Raw genomic sequence first — 14,136 nt, forward strand, 5'->3', positions numbered from 1 at the left:
CATGACCACAGAGGTCAGGGCAACAGGTCTGAAGTCGTTAAGTCCGGTGGTCCTTGGCTTCTTGGGGACAGGGATGATGGTTGAGGTCTTGAAGCAGGCTGGCATGTGACAGGTCTCCAGTGAGGTGTTAAAAATGTCTGTGAACACTGGGGACAGCTGATCAGCACAGTGCTTCAGGGAGGATGAGGAGACCGAATCCGGTCCAGCAGCTTTCCAGGGGTTCTGTCTCTTGAAGAGTTTGTTGACGTCCCTCTCATGGATGGAAAGAGTCGTCACTGAGGAGGGTGGGGAGGGGGGGCCCATTAAGGTGGGCATTGGTGGAGGTGACTGGAGTTGGAGCTGGAGCTGTTGGGAGGTGTCGTGGGGGATGGTTACAGGACTGTCCCATTGTCTTTCAAAGCGGCAGTAGAACTCGTTCAGGTCGTTGGCTAGGCATCCTCGTTAATGGAGTGGAGGGCTTTAGGCTTGTAGTTGGTGATCTGCCTGAGCCCTTTCCAGACAGACGCAGAGTCGTTAGCTGAGAACTGGTGTTGGAGCTTCTCAGAGTACTGTCGTTTAGCCTCTTTCACCGCCTTGCTAAACTTGTACTTCGCCTCTTTGAATCTGTCTTTGTCCCCACTCCTGAAGGCCTCTTCCTTTGCAAGCCTTAGCTGTCTGAGTTTGACTGTGAACCAGGGTTTGTCATTGTTGTAAATCACCCTGGTGCGTGTTGGAACACAGCAGTCTTCACAGAAGCTGATGTATGACGTCACAGCCTCTGTGTACTCATCCAGACTGTTGGTAGCAGTCCTGAACACATCCCTGTCAGTAGAGTCCAAACACGTCTGGAGATCCTCCACAGCTTCACTGGTCCACATCTTTGAAGTCCTCACTACAGGTTTGCAGAGCTTTAGTTTCTGCCTGTAGGCAGGAATCAGGTGGAGCATGACGTGGTCAGAGTGACCCAGTGCAGCACGGGGGACGGCGTGATAAGCATCCCTGACTGTGGTGTAACAGTGATCCAGAATTTTCCCCTCTCTGGTCGGGCATTTAACAAACTGTCTGTAATTAGGGAGATCGTGAGTGAGGTTACCTTTGTTAAAGTCTCCAGAGACAATAACCAAAGAGTCCGGGTTGGTCCGCTCCACACACAGTATCTGGTTGGCAAGCTTGCGCTGTGCGTCCTGCATGTTGGCCTGCGGCGGGATGTAAACACCGACCAGAATGAATGAAGTGAACTCACGGGGTGAATAAAACGGCTTGCAGTTAATGATAAAAGATTCCAGGTCAGGAGAACAGTGCTGCTTGATCACTGTTCTGTTGTTGCACCAGCCACCGTTGATGTAAAAACAGATTCCTCCACCTTTAGTTTTGCCGGAAAGTTCCGTGTCTCTGTCCGCGCGGTAGAGATTGAAGCCTACCAGCTGCAGCGCAGAGTCTGGAATTAGTCCGCACAGCCACGTCTCCATGAAGCACAAAACCGCAGATGAATGAAAGTCCCTGTTTTTGCCCAACAGCAGTTGCAGTTCCTCCGTTTTGTTGGGCAGTGAGCGCACGTTAGAGAGAAATAGTCCCGTTAATGCTGTGTGTAGTCCGCGCTGGCGAAGATGCACGAGTGCACCGGCCCGTTTCCCTCTCCTCCGGCGTTTCGCTGCGTGAGCAAAGGTGAGCGCACCTTTGACCAGAATGTCAAAAATTTCCAAAGTTGGGAGGAGAAAACTGGGAAAAAGATCCTCTGGAGTTGTTGCCTTGATGTTCATGAGCTCTTCTCTGGTGAAAGAGCTCCGGGTACTATCGCAAAAAACAGAGTTTACGCACAAAACAAAACAAAACAACGCGCACCAACACACTGAGGTAGCCGTCCGCGGCGCCATCCTGATTTTTGCAGAGACGTGTCAACCAAGACAGCCCCACAACATCCAGAGACTTGAGGTACTCAGGACGGATCTCATCCACCCCCGGTGCTTTGCCACTGAGGAGCTTCCCGACTACCTCAGTGACTTCGGCTTGGGTGATGAATAAGTCAACCTCTGAGTCCTCAGCCTCTGCTTCCTCTATGGAAGACATGTCAGTGGGATTGAGGAGATCCTCGAAGTACTCCTTCCACCACCCGACAATGTCCCCAGTCGAGGTCAACAGTTCCCCACCTCCACTTAAACAGTGTTGGTGGAGGACTGCTTCCCCTTCCTGAGGCGCCGGATGGTTTGCCAGAATTTCCTTGAGGCCGACCGATAGTCCTCCTCCATGGCCTCCCCAAACTTTTCCTAGACCCGAGTTTTTGTTTCCGCGACCGCCCGTGCTGCCGCTCGCTTGGCCTGCCGGTACCCGTCAGCTGCTTCAGGAGTCCCCCGGGCCAACCAGGCTCGATAGGACTCCTTCTTCAGCTTGACAGCATCCCTTACCTCTGGAGTCCACCACCGGGTTCGGGGATTGCCCCCACGACAGGCACCGGAGACCTTACGGCCACAGCTCCGGACAGCCACGTCAACAATAGAAGTGGAGAACATGGTCCATTTGGACTCAGTGTCCCCAGCCTCCCTCAAGATCAGGTCCAAGCTCTCCCGGAGGTGGAAGTTGAAGACCTCCCTGACAGAGGGTTCTACCAGATGCTCCCAGCAGACCCTCACAATACATTTGGGTCTGCCAAGTCTGTCCAGCTTCCTCCCCTGCCAGCGGATCCGACTCACCACCAGGTGGTGATCAGTTGACAGCTCAGCCCCTCTCTTCACCCGAGTGTCCAAGACATGCAGCCAGAGGTCAGATGACACGACCACAAAGTCGATCATTGACCTCCGGCCTAGGGTGTCCTGGTGCCACGTGCACATATGGACACCCTTATGCTTGAACAAGGTGTTCGTTATGGACAAACTGTGACTGGCACAGAAGTCCAGTAACAAAACATCACTCTGGTTCCGATCGGTGAGGCCGTTCCTCTCAATCACACCCCTCCAGGTAACACTGTCGCTGCCCACGTGACCGTTGAAGTCCCCTAGTAGAACGACCGAGCCCCCGGTTGGAGCACTCTCCAGTACCCCTCCCGGGGACTCCAAGAAGGCCGGGTATTCTGCACTGCTGTTCAGCCCATAAGCCGAAACAACAGTGAGAGACCTATCCCCGACCCGAAGGCGCAGGGAAACGACCCTCTCGTTCACTGGGGTAAACTCCAACACATGGCAGCTGAGCCGAAGACCTATAAGCAAGCCCACATCAGCTCGCTGCCTCTCACCGTGGGTAACTCCAGAATAGAAGAGAGCCCAGCCTCCCCTCAAGGAGTTCGGTTCCAGAGCCCAGACTGTGCGGAGAGACGAGCCCGACTATCTCTAGCTGGTACCGCTCAACCTCTTGCACCAGCTCAGGCTCTCCCCCCCACCAGTGAGGTGACATTCCATGTCCCCATGGCTAGAGTCACCGTCCGGGGATTGGGTCGCCGGGGCCCCCGCCCACGACCGCCACCCAAATCACACCGCACCTGCCCCTTCTGGACCCTCCTGCAAGTGGTGAGCTCACTGGAGGGCAGGCCCACGTCACTCCTCCGGGCTGCGCCCGGCCAGGTCCGTGGGCAAAAACCTGGCCACCAGGCGCTCGGCTGCGAGGCCCAACCCCAGGCCTGGCTCCAGGGTGGGGCCCCGGTAACGCCAATCCGGGCGACGTACGCGTCCTTGATATTATCTCTGTCATTAGGGGGTTTTGAACCGATCTTAGTCTGACCTGTCACCTAGGACCTGTTTGCTTTATATTTTGATTGTTAAACGCATGAAAATATAAATGAATGGTCTGAATTTCTTTTCTTTGGCAAATGACCATGTTGTAAGCGGGATAATGCCCTTCGAGGTGTCCATAATCAGGAATTAAAGGCCTCTGCGTCATCCATTAACTCCTGATCATGGACACCTCGTTGAACATTATCCCTTACATAACTATTATCTTTTCATTCATTCAATCCAGGAACTACATTCAAATATTTACATGTTTCCAATCATCGATACATTGAGATTTATTCAATTTCTCAATCCGATTCAGAGTATTTAATTCATTTTCATTGTAACATCTCTTCATACTCCATCAGCTGCTTTTCAACACAAATTCAAGTCAGTTTTGCAGGTTGTATCAAAGTGTGTATTCTATTTTTAATGCTTCATTGTCACCCAGCCATTACAAAGATTCATTCTCTTCAGTCGAGACTTAAAATTACAGTTACAGTACAGTACAGTACAATTACAATCACAGTTTTTAGATATTGTTGATATTATTCAACGTTTTCACAGCCAGCAATCGGCAATTGGCTTCAGCTGGTCAACAAAGGGCATTCACAACTGCGAGTTCTTCAGAACTTGCCTTCTCTAATTAGAATTAAACATTCTTTTTTCTGCTTTAACCAGACTGCAGCTGTCAGTTTTGTCTGCCTGGTTCGTCTGGTCTTGATCATTGTCATACAGTGCTAGTAAAGGATACACCCCTCTTTTAAGTTTTCTTCCCTACTGATTCCCAATGTTGGAGTAAATGCATTATATGTTATTTCTGCTGAGGGTCCTAAGAAAGACATTTGCTGGCTGTTGTAAGGAGCAGGGCGAAATGGCAGGGCAGAGCTTCCAGCTCTGGAGGAGAGAGTCGGGTGCAGAGCCTGACCTTCTGGAGGAACATAGACCAGGAGTTTATCCAAGTTATCATGCCTATAAAACTGGCTTCATTGGTGGTTAATGCAACATTAAACAACCATCATTGCTAATGAAAATCTGTCTGATGGGACTTATGTTTAAAGGTTTTCTTCACCTTCAGCATCTTGTTTGGTTCGCCATCTTCCTACCTTCATCACTGACTCTCTCCTGGAAGTAATATCAACCTTGAGTAAACTTGTGGATTCCTCTGGTTTGAACATTGTTGGAAACATTTGGGACAATGTAAGTTCAAAGGATATAATCTGTAGTTGATAATCACGCAAACAAACATTTTATATTTCATATTTGAAGTTAGTTTGGATCACTTTGCATGGATCTGTTCTAACTTCAACATGAAAGGTTTTTTTAAGTGAATGACACATTACGTCTACTTTGATTCAATCTTGTAAAACATAAAACATGGAGACTTCCAACAAAGCCGAATACTTATTGGCACTGTAGCTGCTGCTCAGGAAACAGGGGTCATGTCCTCAGAGGTGGTTCAGAAAATGTATGAGTTTGAAGGGTCTCTTTGAACTTCTGTTTTATGCTTGAAGCAGGGTTTCAGTGTTCTTATTTCTAAACTATGGGCGATAAGGACGTTATTATTACATGAACATGGTACAGCGTTACAGAGGGCCCCTTTAACAACTGAGGGACACGCTGATATTTTACAATCACACTTGAATTATACAGATGGTGAGTTTCAAAACCGAAGTCAGATAAGATAATATTTTAGTAAATAAGTAAATAATTATTTAATTTGACTATTTATGGTCAAAACTATCAGTAAAATAAAGGGGATTTATACCCTAGCCTTCGCTCTGTAGGCCAAGTTACATCTTGGAACAAATGACTTTTGAACTGCTGTTGGAACACTGACCATGTAGGAGTCCATTCTTGTTTAAAAGCTCTGTTTTCATTGTGCACTTGTCTCTATTTATCTTTTTTGATGGCAGCATTTGAAACACCTCTTCCCTCAGTCACTCAGTCAGTAGCATCGCGGAAGATGATTTCCAACATTTGCATTTGGTCTTTGAATTTCCTGGGCCATTAAACCAGTGGTGTAAAGCTAGAAAAGCTGTGCTGGTCTTAGTAAGTTATCTGTTATAGGTCCTGGTAGGACTGAATGGAGTCCATGCTCACAATGTACTTTTATTGTGTCTGAAGTCTATGAACAGGTTTTTTGTTTTTGTTTTGCCTATGGGCTGTGTGTACATTTGTATGTTGCTGTTTCTTTCATTTCCATTTTTAGCTACCTGCTCTGTCTTCATAGCAGTTTGGTCAGTAAGAGTTGTTTCTTAATTCTTTAAATGTGCTTTATAATGACATTTGTATTGACCTAAGATCCAACTTCAAAATATCTCCAGGCTTGGCATTCAAACTGCCCTAATTAGCTTTAACAGGATTGTTGTAGCCAATTTTGATGTATGGATATGTTATGATGTGTATGGGTTTGGTGAGTCATGTAAATGGTAATGATTGCTTGTCCACATGCACACCAGGGGGCATAGACAGGGAATCACAGTGATGACATCTATATATGGAAGTCACTGGTGAACAGGTGGAGGGGATTGGGATCACAGAGGCACACAGTTTTTCAATTGCTCGTTTGTGTGTGTGTTTGTCCAAGATGTTTTTCTGTTACATCATAAAACTAGCCTTTTTAGTTTTCCATCATATTTGCACATTGGTTTCAGTTTAGTCATTCAAATAAATGCATTCAATAAACAGTAAATGCAAACGTCATGGCAGACCTCATCTTTTTGCACGTTGGAAATGACCTCAAATTCCTTCAAGTGGCAGTATTCTGGTTAGATTGACACTACAGGAAAGGGCAAACTAACAACAACAAAAAAACAAAACAATCATGCTTAGCATTAATTTAGAATATTGCATACTATATTTATTGATCAATGCAGAAACATCAATACTCCTTCTCTCCCTGCCCTCTTCTATATTACCTCTGTACTGTGGGCGAAGGGCGCGGTTGTTGGGGCAGTCGCGGCCCTGCTTGCTGAAGTTGATGTTGGTGCGGATGCAGCGCTGCAACAGCCGCTGGGTGGGCCGGGTGTTGTCACTCATGCTCAGGAAGATCTTGTAGGGCTCATTCTGGCTGAGGAGGCGCAGGGAGTGCATCTGAGGAGGAGAAGTGGAGTTGTGAAGGACAACAGGTGGAGGCTGAGCAGTTTCATTGGTTCATCTCACTTAGGACAGTTTGAGAGACCACCATTCAAGGTAGGCTTGAGCCGTAACTTCTACAGAAATATGCGTATGTTTAATGTTTCAGGTGCTTCTCTGTGTGAAAGGGGCTACTGTGTCACTGTGGCTGTGTTTCAATTCAGGGTCTGCATCCTTTGGAAGCCACATTTGAAGGCCAATTACGTCACAATGCCACACAAAGGCTGTCCCAATTCAGAGGCTCCTCCAAATGCAGTCCACAAACGCGGCCTCCTTTTCCCTCTTTCTGGAGGATGCATTGCTGCTATCCTTCACAGCCTCACATATCCCAAGATTCTTTGCATGCCCTAAGAGAATAACTAACTAACTAACTAACTAACTAAATAAATAAATAAATAAAGGCGACCTCAATGGCACAGATCTCACATTTAAATGTAAGTATTGGGTATATACTCGTTTTTTACTCATTTGAACATCCAAGTTAAATTTCAAGGGACCTTGAAACCTCAAAATTTCAGTTAAAATACGTTGGTAATGCTCAGCTTGATGCCTTTGGAAGTGAAGCCTTAAAAGCCTTCACTTTCAAACGTTAGATGTTCAGAGGTTGACTTATATCTTATTGGGACTGTGGAGATGTGATCCCTGCTTTATTTCCAGACTGTAAAACTGTAAAGTCTTGTCAAACATTTGAATTGAATGAAGAGCTAAGTTTATGATAATCATTATGATAATTACATTTATTTGCTGTAAAAGAACCCTTTTGTCTCTTCACATAACACAAAACATGTTTTATATTTCATTTTGTTTTAGGGAGCAAACAGCAAACAGAGAGCTTCATCACTGTCCAAGGTCAGAACGAATATTTGTTCACATGCATGAAACATTCCGTCGCAGTTGGATAGCATTTGTAAGGCAATAATAAATGATGAATAATAAATAGCCCATTTATCAGTCTTGATGTCACATTTTGTAAATCTTTGCATCCCTGTGTTAATGTGATCTTATGCTAACCTTTTCTATTGCTTTTCTCTGTGTTCAGAACAATTCTGGAAACAATGGGCCTGCAGGGGAAGGTCGAGCTCCAGCAGGCAAAATTGGGACAAAGTAGGTGCAGGTTTGAATGATGATATGGAAACCTAAACCCTATTTGTTTTACCCATGCAACTTAATACATAATTTGCTGAAAATTGCTGACGTGATTGATTTCCACTGCCTTAGAATTGCAAATATCCAGGGACAGGAGAGGGGGTCAGCGGAAAGCCCAGCACTGCTACATGGCCCTGGTTTTTCCTCATGGGTGAGGTGTTAGGACAAGAGGACTTCCACTGCCCCCCCTGTACTAACTGTCATCCGTGAGGACACACCAGGGCCAAGTGCCATGGTGGGTGACCAGGAGGAGTATGACGACGATGAGGAAGAGGAGAGCCAGCCAGAGCTGAGGAGAAAGAGGAGAGAGGATGAAGGAGGACAAGAGGCTGCAGAGAGAGGATGGAGAGGCTTTTCTTTCTGCTCCAGAGGACAGTCCTTACATTATTTCTGTTGTTATTTACCTAATTGATGAGTTTTAAATGATTTGTTCATAATGTAATGTATGTCGTTATGTTAACCATCCCTAGCTGTTAGCTATCCAATAATGATAATAATGATAACATTACTGTGGGTTCAATAACAGGTTTATCTCTCCACGGTCCTCTCTTAACTGGAGATAAACCAGAGCTGCTTCTCCTCTTCCTCCATAAAGAGGTGGATTAAAAATGAAAATCTGGAATCCCTGTAGCTCAAATATGGAATCCCTAAAGGGCCATGCATTCATACATTTTATTTCTTCCATTTTCCCATGATAACGAGTAAATTTCATTTGTTTTTTTTTTTTTACATCTTGAGATATTACCTTGAAATTACAACTGCCGTTTTCCTGAGATAACGGGATAATTTTCTTGAGCCACGGTCCGAAACAAGAGGGAGGCGCTATGAAATCTTAATCAAGGGGTTATCAGCCAGTGAATGGAGAGATGCTGAAAAAATGTCCTAATAAGGACACAAAACCAAGCAAGGGTGTATATAACCTGAGGAGCATGGACTAAAGTTTGTTCTTCCACTCGCTCCTGCCTTGAAGAACCACCTGAGATGGAGAATGGGAGTGGCCTAAACATCGCAGAAAGGACTTCGAGAAATCTTCAGCAGACACAGACCAAGGAATTAAGAGCACAACGGATTAACCACTTTTGCCAACATGCGGTGGATTACAATTTGGGTATTGGAGTACTTTGGTCAGTCTGCTGGCGTGAAGTTTAGACTTTGAGGAAGTTACTCGGCCAGGGTTGTGATTTGCCTAAAGGACTTGGACTTTCAGCAAGAGGGGAAAGGCAGCCATGGAAAGACATGACCCTCTCCATCTCACCTAAATGTAAGTATTTCTAACCAGGCCTCAGCTCTTTTAGATTAATTGGTTATTTAAAGTACTGTGATTTATCAAAAAGTATTTTTGATAATGATTGATAGTAACTGAAATAAGTATTGTGCTTTATGCTTTGCCCCTGCTAAAGTCTATGCAATAAAACCTACCTAATATAGTTAAAGTTAAAGTTGTGGACATTGATTTTATGTCTCTTTGACGGAAGTAAAAGTTAGGTGTTAAGTGTGCAAAATATCTTAAGGTTCTCAAAGGTTACTCTAGCCTACCAAATTGAAACAGTCCCTTAGAGTTTACCAAAAGACCTTAAAAGAGCTGCCATGACGGGCGTGGCTGGTGGCCATATCTCACTCAAGGGCTGGTGCCAAACCAGAGGAAGCAGGGTAGACATTCAGATTCAGGCAGTGAAAAGCTAGGCGACTCTCCTCATCACCAGCTTAAGAAATCCCTATTTAAATTCCTTTATAACGGAGAGCTGGTCGAGTACCTCCTGGACAGGGGTAAAACTCCTGATCTAACAATGGTTACATAAGTTTCCATACAGTTTCTACCAGCAATTCAGAGGCTGGAAAGGGGATTCAGCACACATCCTTCATGGGAAAAAAAAAAAAACTTAATGTGAGAAAGCTCACACAGGCTTTTTTGACATATAAACCCAGTGAGCGAGTTCACTGAACTAAATGGTGTGCTCTCTTTATCATATGCCACCGAGTTAGGTACACTTTGTTCCCTCTCTAGGTTAGATTTATCTAACTATCTGATGTATGTTGTACATCTTAATCTGGGTTATTTTTAACAATTCAAAAAAAACCTTGATACTTGTTTCCATCACAGGAAATTGATTTGTGTAGTATCATTATTGGAAAAGACTGACATATATGCAACTTCGGTACATGTATCTATAACTATGACACTGTACTTGGCTTCATGCAATTAGCTTCATGGTTATTGTTACTTAACAGTATTATTATTATCTTTCTTTCTTTCTCTCTTTCTTTCTTTCTTTCTTTCTTTCTTTCTTTCTTTCTTTCTTTCTTTCTTTCTTTCTTCTGAGGAAGTCATACTTCCCATGGGCGAAAACTCACCAAACTTTACAGAAATGTCCGGCCCCATGCCAGATTTACTCAACTCCAGGGACATGTCAACATGTCATGCTACAGTTTTGAAACTTTCACCAAACTGTAGCCCCAATACTGCTGAAACTTTAGTCCACTTAAACTCATTACAAATTATAAAGTCCATCACTCAGTTTTTTTCAAACCTGTAAAACTTATAAAACCTATCTCCTCCCACAATTTTTGCTCAATTGTCACCAAACTTGCTAGAGAGCATCTTCAGACCGTCCTCCACAAAACTTGTTTCTCGGATTTTTGATTATCAAAAATTAAGCCTACAGTGCATCAAAGGGTTTGACTGTAAACATACACTATCAAATTCTTGCTAAATACATTTTCAATCTTCATGTTTGGCAAATATCAGAATTTTATCTCAAATCTGAATTTTTGAGAACATTTTGAATTCTGCCCTCATGGGAGCAACTGGAGTCAATGTAAGAGTGGCATTTTTAAACATCAGATTTTCTCTTATGAAGCAAAACACTTAGAGTTAAAAACAAATCACTAATATTTCCATGCTGTCAAGATGCAATCTATGTATTATCAGATTTTTGTTCAGGTAACAGAATTTCTGACATTTTGACCATCTTTTAAATCTGCCTTGACAACAGCTGCCTGGACAGTGACTCCCTGAGTCGACAAATGAAGCTACACAGAAGCTATCACTTCCAGCCAATTAGCTCAGTGAGTTAGGAGCTGGTGTCAGGAGTTGAGGGTTTGAGACCCAGCAAGGACGATGATAATGATGACAGTTCAAATGTCAGATGTCCTCAACATAAAACACAAGACGATTGTCCTGATGGTGGCATCACAGCAAGACTCTAAATTAAATAAAAACAAATAGCTTGGACTGGACCATGGGTGAAAGCTAACCAAATTTTGCATAATGGTCCAGTCTCACACTAGATTACCTCAGCTGTAAACCCAAGCCAACAGTCCTGATGGTGGCGCTACAGCAAGCATCTAAAGTTCAAAAATTGTAAATTCATATCAAATCAACCCGAACTTCACACTTTCATAAAACTGTATCCCCAATACTAAAGAAACTTTTGTACATTTAAACCTATTAAAAATTATGAACTCTGTTTTTTTTTTGTTTTAACTGTAAAACTTATAAAAACCTATCTCCTCCCACAATTTTTGCCTACAGTGCATGAAAATGTTTGACTGTGAACACTACTGTAAACATACGCCTGCAAATTAATAAATAAATCTTCAATGTTCATGAAAAAATTTAACATTTTTTAGAGTCATGGTAGATTGATGTTTGACAAATATCAGAAATAGGAGATTTTTACCTACTTTTTTTTTTAATATAAAAAATTGTACCTTTTTGAAAACATCTTGAATTCTGCTCTCATGTGAATTATTGCAGTAAATGCAAGCAACATGTTTAAACATCAGTTATTCACTCATGGAGCAAATCAATAATTTTTAAAAACAAACTACCAACATCTCCATGCTGCAATATGTGTATTTTCAGATTTTTGTCTTGATAACTGAATTTTTCACAGTGGTTTCAAATCTGCCTGCACAACAGTGAATGGCTTACTCAGTTTGTGAAGCCACTGTTGCTTTGCCACTCATCAATTAGCTCAAAGTGATAGATAACAGTCTTTGGCACCAGAAGTTGTGAGTTCAAGCCTCAAGTGGTCCAAAATGAATATTGTTGTCAGCTGTCTTGTCTTCCTATTCTCCTGTTTATTGCTCAGAATTGCCTAAATTTGCCAAAAATAGCCCGGACCAGACCCATCGCTGCGCAGCAGCTATAATTATTATTATCATACTTTTAGTGTTATCTAGAGGTGGATTTCATCGTTCAATGTCGAGATTCAGTTCCTGTCAGTCAGTTCTGCAGGAAGAATCATTCATATCGTTTGTTTGTTCAGTCACACAACAACGTTTAGCGATAAATCATGTAATGCACAGTTCTCAGCTCCTCCTTCTCAAACAATCATGCTAACGGTCAACATAACACTGTAGTTCAAGGAAAATACATAGCTGTAACTTCATGATTATGTGTATTTTTAGACAACACAGCAGTTAACAGCTAAAGCCTGCAAGCCAAGAACGAGTGACTGACTGATCGAGGATGCCAGGAGAGGAATCAGTGAACGAAGAATGATGAGCTACGAACTAATGAAACAGTTGCTGTGCCTTCCTGTTTCCCATTGGCTAAAATTCAATGACAGTGCTCTAGACTCAGCATAGGATTGGCTGGCTCTCAGTCCTCTTCACTGCTCTGATAACTTAACAATGAGCAACACAGCGACTAGTCTGTGAGAATGAAAGAACGAAGTGAGAGAGAGAGAGGTGAAGCATGGAATCAGTTCAGTTTGTGCGCGTTACAGGGTTGTTCCTTCGAACTGATTTGTTCGTGACCCACACATCACTAGTGTCATCAATATTGATAGCTCAATGAGTAGAACTCCTATTTCATTTATTTCAGTTATAAATCCATTAAACTAACTTCCTTGAGGGGGATAACAAGTCGCCTTCCACTTATTCAACCTGCTTAAATATGAGTCATATTCTTATTTCATAAGATAACTGAGAGCTGTCTGTGTCAGCTGTTTATCTTGCCACAAATCTTAAGCTTCTTCCAGATACTGAGTTTACTTTGCTGTTGTAAACATTGTTGTTCCTACTAACATTCACAGTAGCAGGTCATGGTAGTAATTTCTTGGTTTTCACATTTTTAGGTGTGTAGCCTGTATTTCTAGTTTGCACTTGCCCTCCAATAAATAGCTTAATATAAACCAGTGTTTCATTGCTTTTTAAGAATTGCAGCTGAATTGCATGTCTTCTAAACCTCAGTATTATGATGATGTGAAAAAACTCATGTTGACAATAATTTGTTGACACAACAGAAATGGCAATTGTATATCACTCACAGCTACACAGCTAAGTAGTTAGCATTCTACAAGTACTGTGTTTATTAATGTGATGGAAATTCTGTATTTAAAACAAAGATGTGAACTGAAGTCTTAAACAGGAATGTTCAATGTAGCTGTTTAACATGACCTGTAACTTGTGACTTTGTTTTGGTCCGTTTTATTACCTATGTCTGGTATTGAGTCACCACTGGAGCTTATCACTTCCTTCTCTGTGAAGTATCCCTTTAAGTGCAGGTCATAAATTAGGAACTATTGTAGTGAAAAACACACCCACAGAGAGGGATAAATACCATGCTTTTCTCTTCACATATTGAGTCTTCACTTTGTAACAGACCTGCGTGTTGCTCTGTGAATGCTCCTCTTGTACAAGATTAAAACCTTGTTTGAAACTTGAGCTGATTCTGCTCTCCTTCCTCCAGTTTTAAATTATCGCAGAATTATTTTAACAATTAATGTTAAATTAATCCAGTTATTAAGGCCTGAAAAAAATAAAAATAAAATAAAATACTGCCCTTTTCTGACTTCGAGCTCCTGCCCCTCTTTAATCATGTGCACGTCCCTGGTCAGAGATGACTTCTGTTATGAATTGGCACTATACATATACTATATACAGATTGGTTGGTTGGTTGGTTGATTGATGATTGGACGATGATTGGGGAGACACGGTTGTTTATTCTTTAGTGAGAACAGGAGGTAATTTTAAAGTTCAGTTTTTATATCTTTTAGCAGTAGTATGCTATCTGATGTTACCCTCAAGGGCTGGAGCTGTTTACTGTTTGCCAACACAGTCAGCGGAAAGTACTAATGTATGACAATCGCAGTCGTCCAGATTTGGAATCTTAGATATCAGACATGTTTGATATTATCAGGGCCGCCCAGATGTGTCTGAGCAATTC

General features: G+C 42.8%; 1 protein-coding gene across 2 annotated transcripts in view; it reads right to left on the reverse strand.

The window, feature by feature from the left end:
* LOC119014506 (carbonic anhydrase-related protein 10-like) overlaps positions 1-14,136 on the reverse strand; it is a 211,372-nt gene that overhangs the window by 22,723 nt on the left and 174,513 nt on the right. Inside the window, exons 8-9 of one of the 2 annotated variants that reach the window (XM_037089744.1) lie at positions 6,599-6,773; positions 5,466-6,476 (exon numbers count right to left, since the gene is read on the reverse strand). In XM_037089744.1, coding sequence (XP_036945639.1) covers positions 6,460-6,476; positions 6,599-6,773 — 192 coding nt within the window. In that variant the 3' untranslated portion in view covers positions 5,466-6,459. Of the gene's footprint in view, positions 1-5,465; positions 6,477-6,598; positions 6,774-14,136 lie in introns of those variants that run through there. The other variant, XM_037089743.1, reaches the window with a different exon arrangement.

Source organism: Acanthopagrus latus, chromosome 23 (genome assembly GCF_904848185.1).
Source record: "Acanthopagrus latus isolate v.2019 chromosome 23, fAcaLat1.1, whole genome shotgun sequence".
Lineage (NCBI taxonomy): Eukaryota > Metazoa > Chordata > Actinopteri > Spariformes > Sparidae > Acanthopagrus > Acanthopagrus latus.